This window comes from Belonocnema kinseyi, chromosome 5 (genome assembly GCF_010883055.1).
Source record: "Belonocnema kinseyi isolate 2016_QV_RU_SX_M_011 chromosome 5, B_treatae_v1, whole genome shotgun sequence".
Taxonomy (NCBI): domain Eukaryota; kingdom Metazoa; phylum Arthropoda; class Insecta; order Hymenoptera; family Cynipidae; genus Belonocnema; species Belonocnema kinseyi.
This window is the reverse complement of record NC_046661.1, coordinates 108,736,709-108,747,116: the sequence shown is the minus strand read 5'-3', so window position 1 is coordinate 108,747,116 and position 10,408 is coordinate 108,736,709. Positions and strand designations below refer to the sequence as shown.

Sequence of the window (10,408 nt, the reverse complement as noted above, 5' to 3'; positions counted from 1 at the left end):
AAGCGATTGACCAAGTGTATAGAGCTCCAAGGAGATTATGTTGAAAAGTAAAAAAAAATTTACCCAAAAAAAATTGTTTTTATACTTCATTCTAAGGACTTACTGAACTACCCTCGTATAATGAATTATCGATATTTTGTTTTTACCCTTAAATTTATACATTTTTATTTAAACTAGTTCTGTCTGAAACAAACCGTCAACTTACAACATCATCGCAAGAGCTTTCAAGCATCGTATTAAATTAACTTAGTATATAACATCCTCATCTTATCAGTCACTTGACTTGTTCCGTGGCTCTGATGAAAAACCAGGTTCACCCGAGTAAAATTGTGAAAAAATATAATAATCCTAAACTAATTCTAATATGCATAATAATGATTAAACTTATTTTAATAAAAATTAATATTAAAATTGTAATAAAATTTTTGTTCTAATCTGCTATTGTATATTATTTTCTATAAAGTATATCTATTGATGAAATAAATATTACTACACTATTAAATATTAATATCATTCAATCAATTTTTATAATAAATTTAATATTACATGAATTTATTGAATACATTTTTCATTCAATAAAAATTATTTCTTTAGTTAAAATATAAATAATTTTTTAAATTATACATCAAAAGTTATATAAAATAAATTTTAATTTAAAATGAACGAAATATATCGCTGCTCATTCCCTGGAGTTTTCTCCATGAGTTGGTGTTCTTTCTCTGAAAGTGAATTAATGAACTCATTTTCGAGCACTTATTTTTATGTAAACATAAACTTTCCTGTTTAATCTGAAAGAAAAAATTCTAATCGCCTCATCATTTTATCAAAGACGTGACTACATGCATGCTTTGTCAGTTAGAGATTTCCACTTGGATAAGTAATTGACTTTGGGAAAGGATTGACGTATCTAAGGATCAGAAAAGATTATTTCTATCTATTATTATTTTACATGAAAGTGTGTTCAAAAAAGCTTTATTATAACTATAAATACAAAATAGAATGATTAAAAATGAGAACTTTTAATCTTGACACGTTTGAAATTAAATAATTTATATCTAAAGGTACTTTAAATCAGTCTTTTTTAATTGTATGATTTTCAAAATTTGATCATTTTAATTTGATATCGTTGAAAAATGAATACATTTAAATGCATGCTTTTAAAATTTTGAGTTAAAAGGGTTCAACTTTCAATACCATTGGTCTGAAAAATTTACAATTTTTTGGTTTCAAAATTAGAAGTCGCTGAACATTGTACATTTAAAAAATTAATTTCCTAATGTCGCAGAACGATATTTAATTAAAAGCGTTCAAAATAAAGTAATTAAAAATTATAATATTGAAAATAAGATCATTTAAAACTGTTCTATTTCAAAAGTTTTATTTTTAAACTATTTAATTTTGTAGCTTTCAATATTAAATAATTTTTCAATCATATACACTTTAAATTTTAAATGGATAAAATTTGAATTTCACAAATTTTAATCTGAAAACGATACAAATCAATTGAAAATTAAAAGCTTTTATATTCGGATAGCTTTAAATTTAAAGCATTCCAAATTTTTAGCTGCAGAATAAAAAAATTTCGAGATCGAATCATTTAAAGCAAAATATTCTAAATTTTGAATGTAAAGATTTTAAAATTATAATAAATATAACATGCAAATCTTTAGAACTGAATTTTTTTTATTAAGTTAGTCGTAATTGCTTTGTGGGGGAAATAATAAGAATTTATTAGTGTACAATTTTCAATGTTTAATTTTAAGTATTCCAATATTATTGTTTTGAGTTTGACATTGTTAAGAAATATTCCCAAATTTCTGTACAATTTCGCACGATTTTTAATAGAAAATGTTTTCAAAAATGAATTATTTTACATATATTGCAATTTTTGTAATTAACAAATTTTAAATTAAATTAGCTGAAATCACGTTTAGAAAAGAATTCTAGGAATTTATAAGCAAACAATTTTCCATGTTAAATTTTGAATATGATTAATTTCTAAGTCATAATTTCGAAATTGTTCGATATGAAAATTTGTATTTATTACATTCTGTAATCTTAAGAATTTGATTTTAAATGTGTACTTTGATATTAGAATGAAACATTTTTTAAATTGAAATGCATTATTTTTTCATTTTAAGCGTTTCAAATTTAAAATTGGGTACAGTTTAAACGCTTAAATTTCTTAATTTGAAAAGTTGATCAAAATCTACAAAATAAAAAAAAAATTACTAGAAACCTTGGGAATGAACTTTAAAATTTGTGTGTTGAAAATTAATGTAATATATTTTTGTTAAAAGGTGATTGTAACCAGATATCGCGTATATTGTTGTCGCGAACCTGATGAGTTGCGACACTGTATATACTATTAGTTTTAGTGGTTGTTTTCAGTTTGCTTTTTGCTAACATTTTAAAACATTTTAAACAAAATGTAGATTTTCAAAGATTAAAAAAAAGGTTTTCAAGGATTCTGAAACATTTTCTGAAAATTAAATTTTTTCTTAAGATTCCTATGGAAATTTCAAATGATTTTTAATTTTACAAACTAATTTTAGAGAATATTGAAAAAGGTTGTAAAACATTTCAAAAGAGTTCGGAAATGATCAAAACATAATCTAGACGATTTTAATCAATTTCTCTAAATATTCATAAATATTTTGAAGCATATTTTGAGGCTAAAAAACATTTTTAAATAAATTTCTGTTCGAAAAAGATTCTGAAAACTTTAAAACAATTTGTAGAATTTTGAAGATTTCGAAATAAAATTTTGAAACTTTTTAAGGATGTTAAAGGGTTTAAAATTCATAAAAATTTTCTAAGATTCTTGTAAAAATGATAAATAATATTTTATTTTGAAAAATCAATTTTAAGAGATTATTGAAAAAAATTTTAAAACATGTCTAAAATTGTGGAAAAATAAATTGTAAAATGTTAAAGCAATTTCTTTAATTAAGTATACAGGATTCAATGATAATAAAAAACTTTGTAAGATTCCTGCGAAATTTTCAAACGATTTTTTATCGTGAAAAGTTAATTTTTATAGAATATTAAAAAAGATTTCGAAACTTTTTAAAATATTGTAAAAATTATCCAAAAAGAAACAAAAAATTCGAACGCAATTTAAAAAATGTTTCATAGATGTTTGTAGATTTCAAATAAAAAAATATAAACTTTTTAAGAATGTTGAAAGGTTTCAAGTTAAGAAAATGTTCTTACGACTCCTTGGATTATAAAAATGATTTTTACATTGAAATATTTATTTTAGAAGCACATTTAAGAGGATTTCCAAAAATATTAAAAAAGAATCTCTAAGATTTTAAAGCAAGTTTTTTCAATTTTACAGCATTTCTTAAAAATGTGAAGAAAAAAGAAAATCTGCGAATTTTTTCTAAAACTTAAAAATAAAATTTAGATTTTTGAAGATTTGAAAATGAAATTTTGAAGCTTTTTGAGAGTTTTGAAAGGTTTCAAGATAATGAATAAATTTTCTGAAGATTTCTGGGGAAATTTTTGACTATTTTTTTTTATTTAAAAAATTAATTTTTAGAGAAAAGATTTCACGAAATTTCAAAAGACGTCTAAAAATGAGACGATTAAAAAACAGCGAAAAAAATCAAATTGCCTAAAACTAAAATATTTCCGACCAAGAAAATGTTCAAAATAGAAAATTCCTAAAATTATTAAATTGGTAATTTAAGATTGCTTCAGTGCAAAATTCTGAAATAATAATAATCCTGGCAGTTTATGAAATTAACGATTTCCATATCTACACCTGAAAGATTTTGAGGCAATTTTAAAAAGTTTTATACGATTATTTAAAAGTTTAGGAATAATTCGAGTCAGTTTAAAAAATATTTAGAAATTGAAGAGTTTTTGAAGGGATAAAAACTTGTTAAAACTGAAAGATTTCCGAAAATGCATTAAATATTTTTTTATTTTTTGCATACTTCTAAAAGTTCTTAATATGTTTTAAACTGATTTGAATTTTTTCTAAAATTTGGTAAAATCCTGTAAAATCAAAAAATATTCTTCAAAATTTTTGTCTTTCCTTTTACACATTCGGAAATCTTCAAAAATGGATTTGAATTTTCTCAAGAATCTTAGGAATATTATATTGATATAAATCCGAAAACAAACTGATGATATTTTCCTAAAATCTAATTTAAGCTCCAATTTAAAATATTTAAAACTTTTAATAAATATATAGTTATTCGAAAATTTTATTTCAATTAAAAATTAGTTATCCCCTCAAATTGAAAAAATAAACTAAATAAATATATTTAGCGCGCGTAGAAAAACTGAATTCAAAATATTATTGACTCACTGCTTTTTCACTGTAAGACATTTATTTCACCTATTGTGATTATAGAATCAATTTTTATCTTATCTCTTTCATCTTTGTGGTCTCGTGAAAAAGAATTTCTCAAACGAGACTGGCCGACAGTACTTAAAAGTAGTTGAATTGAAGCAGAATGTTTTAGTTCTCAATTAAATTTGCTCTGGGAAAATGAATCTTTATCGATTAGAAGATGTTGCAAAACATAATGGAGAAAATGGTACAAGAATTTGGGTGCTGATTCAAAATTCCGTATACGATTTGACTGATTATATGGAAGAGGTGTGTGTGTTTTTAATATATTTCCCTATATATTAAAATAGAAAAGGTTACATTATATTCGAATGAAACTGAAAATAGTGGATTTAGAGTGAAATAATAAAAGAATCGGGAATTCTATTCTTCAGCATCCTGGAGGTGACGATTTGATCCGGGAATTTGCAGGAAAAAATGGAACTAAAGGATTCAACGATATTGGACATTCTTCGGATGCAAAAAATTTAATGAAGAAGTTCAAAATTGGCGAACTCGATGAGGTAAATATCAAGTTAAATAGGTGGAAAATAAATGTTCAAAAACAAGAAGGTCAACAAAAGTTCAAAATGAGTTCAATTAAATATTTTCTCCTAGGATAATTGCAAAAGGAGTGCACAAATTATGGGAATGGACCCAGAATCTGGGAAATCTGCAAATAAAAATAGAAGGTATCAAAAATCAACTTTTGATTTCATTTTCGAAATTCCTGCCACTCTTTTCTGATAAATTAATTTTACAGGTCGATTTTGAAGAAACTCTGGTTGTGAACGTGAAGAAGTAACCATCAGTATATATTTAATTATTAATTTATTTCTTTACAATTTGTATTATTTCAGAAAATTCATGAAAGGTATTAAACTTTGTAAATACATATGATATTTTCTATGCGTAAACACTTGAAACTCAATAAATTAAGTCTGTAACAATGACCTAAAATGTTCTGAAATGATTCGCAGAAAAAAATCGGTTGAATGGAAAATATTTGAATCGGAGAATTTCTATCAGGTTGTATAATAATTTTCAATCAGATGCTCATAAATGTTCTTCTCATTAAAAACAATGACAAATAATAATCAAGTGCGGAATCCCTTTTTTTAAGCAGAAAATGGAGAAAAATTGTAAAAATGATTAATTATTGTTAACTTGCTTACAAAATTTATTCTTAAAAGTTCTGTAAAAATCCATGGAAGGCCTCTGAAATTGGTCAAATCGCTTACAATTTTGGAAACGATTGGAAGTCCTATAAAAACCTTTAAATTTGGTGAGATTCTTCAGCATCCCTTGAAAATTGTAAATGTTCCGAAATAATATGAAATCTTTCAAGATAACTTGGACACGTGAAAATCCTCTCAATTTTTTCCTTGAAATTCGTGCAAATATTTTTAAATCACTTGATCCTGTGAATTTCTTTGAAATTTGTTGAAATCTATTGCAGTATTTTAAATCATTTATCCCTTTTTAAATTTTGTATTTATTTTGTAGTTCTCTATTTTTTACAACAATTATTTCAAATTGTTAACATTATTTTCTCATAAAGGTTTTCTGTAATATCATTAAGTCACTTCAAATCTTATAAACTCCCTTGAAATATCCATGAAATTCCCTGAAATCTGATATTTCCTTAGATGCTGGAAAGTCTATTGAAATACCTTGAGAGCTTTTAAAATCACTTAAGATAATGAAAATCTTTGAAAATTTTATTATTTCGTTAAAATGCTTTGAAAATCTCTTGGAATGTTTAAAGGGCTTCTCATAGATTCTTTAAAGCCACATACAATTTTTTTGAGTTTTCTAAAATGACTACACTTCTAGGAAATTCTTTAAATTTTGTAATGTCTTGAAAATTCCTTGAAATGATTTAAATGAAAATTAAAGTATAACATTTAAAGTAGTTTAGAAATTTACAAAGTTTCAAATGGAGAATCCAGTGTGACGGACAAAAAAAATTAAAAAATCATATCCGTGGTTTTAAAATGGGTCCTCAAGTTTTTTTCGGGTCGCCGATTACGAATTTTGTGTCAAAATTATAAAAAAAATTAATTGAAAATGGTCTCAGGTGATTTTTGGGTCGCTGCTTACAAATCTATAGCAAAAATAAATAAATTGAAAATAGTGGATGCAGTGTGATAGAAAATAATTTAATAGTTATTATTTTATATGCAATTTTGAATTTTGACTTCAGATTTGCCATTAAAAGATCTAAAATTACCTGAGGACACATTTTAAAGCCACGAGACTAATATTTTAATTTGTTGGCTGCCATATTGGATCCGGAATTTCGAATTTTTTTATTTTTGACTTCAGATTCGTAATCACCGATCTACAGAACCCCGAAGAACCAATTTTTAAGCCACGGGACATATTTAAAAATTGTCTCATGAATTTATGAATTGCAAATATTTGAATTTTAATGCCAAATACTTAAATTTATAAGAGTTATACATATAATATTTAAAATGCTTTTATTTTATAGTTAAGTATTCAATATCTAAATTAGAGGTTTCTTCACGTATGAAAGTTTAAAATTTTAATAACTTGAATCAAATTTTTTTATCACAGAAAATGAACAGAAACTTGTTTTTGTTTTTAGAAGCCACTGAAACAGCGTCTGAAAATAATTCTAGGAGATTTGCTTGAACTGATGGTGGCTGTATGTTAGCCGATTAAAATGATTCAAATTTGCCAAAATTGGTTTTCTCAATTTCTCCCATTAAAATAATTCCCATTCAATCCATTTTGTTTTCCTGGGTGAGGTTTCTGAAATATGAGAAACTCAGTTGGTAAATATGGTTCTGATGCTTCCGATGAATAAGAAATAAAAAGAGTTCAACGATATTAGAGCGCAATCACCGATAGAGCGCGTTATCGATAAAACGAAATTACCAATAGAGCACAATTAGTATGCATTGCCTCTCTTTAATTCTCTGATTCAGATATTTGCCATTTAATCGATTCTCTTTTTCTGGGTTTATGTAGAAAAAAGAAGGGAACACTTTATTGTGAATTTTAAATCCATCCGCCCATTATTTGGCCAGTTGCTTTCGATTTTCCCCGAAGTTTAGTTGTCGTCAATGCTGAATCGTCTGCAGGTGGTGGTCCTTTTGGAGGAGGTTTATTCCCTTGCTTTTCAGCTTTCTTCTTTTCCTCTTTTATCTTTTTCAAATTTTTTTCCTCCTCTTGTTTCTTCTCTTCCTCTTCTCTTTTATTCTTTTCATCTTCCGTTTCATCCTTCACAGACGGTGCTTTCGATGTTGGAGTTTTTTCACCTTCAGATTGCTGCTTCGGAGTAGAAGATTTTTCACTTTCAGATTGCTGTTTCGGTGTCGAAGATTTTCCACTTTCAGCTTGCTGTTTCGGTGTCGAAGATTTTCCACTTTCAGCTTGCTGTTTCGGCGTTGAAGATTTTCCACTTTCAGATTGCTGTTTCGGTGTTGAAGATTTTTCACTTTCGGATTGTTGTTTCGGTGTTGAAGATTTTTCACTTTCAGGTTGCTGTTTTGACGTAGAAGGTTTTTCACTTTCAGAAGAATTTTGCTTCAACTGCGTATTTTTTTGAGTTTCATCTTCTCGAGGATCTTCCGGAATCGGAGATGGAGAACGATGATCTAATTCGAGTACATCTAGATTTGCCATTTCATCATCAGTTATCGGTAAACCTTTCTTCATTGAGCTGGTTGGAGTCGATTTTTTCACTGCCTCCACTAGGGAAACTTTACTTGGTCTTTGAGAGGATATTAACCTCCTCTTTGAAGAAGTTACTCTTCCTTGTACACCTATTATCAAAGAAATAAAATTAGTGTTCTGTATTAAGTAAAAATAATAACAGACTTCACACTTTTTCCTCTATTCTACTCTTTCCCCATTTTCTTTAAATAATTCCTATTTTTTCCTTTGTTTTCAAAAAACTTCCCCTTTTTCTCGTTTTTTCTTCGCCTAATTTGAACTGAATTAGTAGAACTCAAGAATAAAATCAAACTATATTTGATCGAGAATTCATCTTTTGAAAATGTAACTGTTTTGATGGCAAATTTAAATGTTTGGTTGGAAATGAAGGTTTTTTTCGAAAATTAATTTTTTGTCGAAATCTAATATTTTTAGGCTTAAAATTAAAATGTTTTGTATAAAATTAATTTTTTCTTATTGAAAATTCATCTATTGGTAGACATTTTATCCTTGTTGGTTATAAATACAACTGTTTCGTTAAAACTTAATCTGTTTCTGTTGAGCATTCTATTTTTTATGGCGAACATTTGTCTTATTGGGTTCAATTTGTCTTTTTTTAAATTTAATATAAACATATTGTTTGGATAAAATACCAACCATTAGATTTATTCATTAAGAATTTATCTTTTTGATCGAAAATTTGACTGTTGTTGAACATTCGTCTTTCTGGAAAGAAAATTCGTCCTTTTGGATTCAAATATTATCTTTTAATAGCAAATTCATCTTTATCGATTAAAAGTTATTAATTCTTTTTCACTGAAATATCTACTATTATATTTTTGATTCAAAATTCATCTGTTTGGTAAAAAATCTAACTATTTTATTGAAAATGAATCTATTTTTGTTGAGAATTCGTATCTTTGGATAGAATTCAACTGTTTTTGATTTGAACTTGAAATATTTTTGGGTGAAATATCAACTATTACATTTTTTGTTAAGAATTCATCTATCTTGGTTGCAAATATAACTATTCCATTTATGTTTGAAAATTCATATTTTTGTTTTATAAACTCAACTGTTTGTAGAAAAACCTTATTTTTCGCTTGAAAATACATCTTGTTTGGTAAAAATGTCTTCTTTTTTGATGACAAGTCGACTGTGTGGCTAAACATTTTTTTGCTTATTTATGTGTTCAACTTTTTTCTTGAAAAATAAACTAGTTGGTTCAAAATTAAATTTTTGTTGAAAACTCATATTTTCAGCTTTAAAATTCAACTTTTTGGTTGCAAATTACGTTTTCCATTGAAAAATCAAAGGTTTTGTAGAAAAGTGCCCTCTTTGGCTTAGAAGTTCAAAAATTTCATAGAAGCATCAACTATTTTGATGAAAATTGATATTCTGGGGTTAAAAAATAAAATTTTTTGTAGAAAATTCGACTTATTGGTTTTAAAATTCTGCAATTTAGTCAAATTTTGGTCCTTTCTTACAGAAAATATTTTTTAGTTGAAAATTTAACTCTTTTTTTGTAAATTCGCCTGTTTAATTTCAATCTGCATATTTATAGATTAAAAATTATATTGTTTTGGTTGAATTAAACTGTTTTCTTATTAAAAATAAAAATATTTGCTGGTTGAATCATCAAGCATTACATTTTTCGTTGAGAATTCATATTTATTAGTTAAAAATTCAACTACCTGGTTGAACTGCTTGGTTGAAAATATATGTTTTTCTTCAATGGAAAATTAATTTTTTAACTAAAAATTTAACTATTCTATTTTATGGTGAAATTTTTTTTTTAGTAAAACTGTAACTATTCGTTTGAAAATGCATCTTTTGCTCAGAAAATGAAACTATTTGATGGTCGATTCGTCTGTTTTGTAGAAAAATCTTCTATTGCCTTGCACATTTACCAATTTTATAGAAGCTTCAACTATTTGATTAAAAGTTGTATTTTGGGGTTGAAAATTAGCCTTGTTAGTTTAAAGTTCTAAGATTCGGTTGAATTTTTGTTCTTTCTCACTGACAAATCTAGTTTTCTTAAAAATTTGTAGTTATAGTTTCAACAATCATATTTATAGATTGAAAATTTAAATTTAAAATGCTTGGATTAAAAACTCTTCTGTTTTGTAGAAAAACCTTCTTTTGGGTTTGAAAATTCATCTCTTTAGGTAAAAATGTCATCTTTTTATTTAAAAGTCAACTATTTGTTTAAAAACGATTTATTTTTGGTTAAGTATTGAACTATTTAAATGAAAATTAACTTTTTATGAATATTATTATTTTCGTTTTAAACATTCAACTGTTTTGTAGGAAATTCGTTTTTCTGGCTTGAGATTTCAATAGTTTGGTAGAAAATAGGGTCATCCACTAATT

General features: G+C 25.9%; 2 protein-coding genes across 2 annotated transcripts in view; one reads left to right on the top strand and one right to left on the bottom strand.

The window, feature by feature from the left end:
• Nucleotides 1–4,507: 4,507 nt before the first annotated feature.
• Nucleotides 4,508–5,153, top strand: LOC117173823 (cytochrome b5-like). The gene is made up of 3 exons (XM_033362466.1): nt 4,508–4,618; nt 4,744–4,872; nt 5,112–5,153. Exons 1-3 carry the CDS (start codon nt 4,508–4,510, stop codon nt 5,151–5,153), a joined length of 282 nt encoding a protein of 93 aa, XP_033218357.1.
• Nucleotides 5,154–5,310: 157 nt separating this feature from the next.
• Nucleotides 5,311–10,408, bottom strand: part of LOC117173262 (transient receptor potential protein) — an 84,681-nt gene continuing 79,583 nt past the window's right edge. Inside the window, 1 exon segment of the mRNA XM_033361731.1 lies at nt 5,311–8,145. Coding sequence (XP_033217622.1) covers nt 7,379–8,145 — 767 coding nt within the window. The 3' untranslated portion in view covers nt 5,311–7,378.

Bases quoted from the DNA above. Each gene is read 5' to 3' on its own strand.
- LOC117173823 (XM_033362466.1), top strand. From the start codon at position 4,508: ATGAATCTTTATCGATTAGAAGATGTTGCAAAACATAATGGAGAAAAT. The intron at 4,619-4,743 runs GTGTGTGTGTTT...TCTATTCTTCAG, and splicing joins TGACTGATTATATGGAAGAG to CATCCTGGAGGTGACGATTT. The intron at 4,873-5,111 runs GTAAATATCAAG...TTAATTTTACAG, and splicing joins AAATTGGCGAACTCGATGAG to GTCGATTTTGAAGAAACTCT.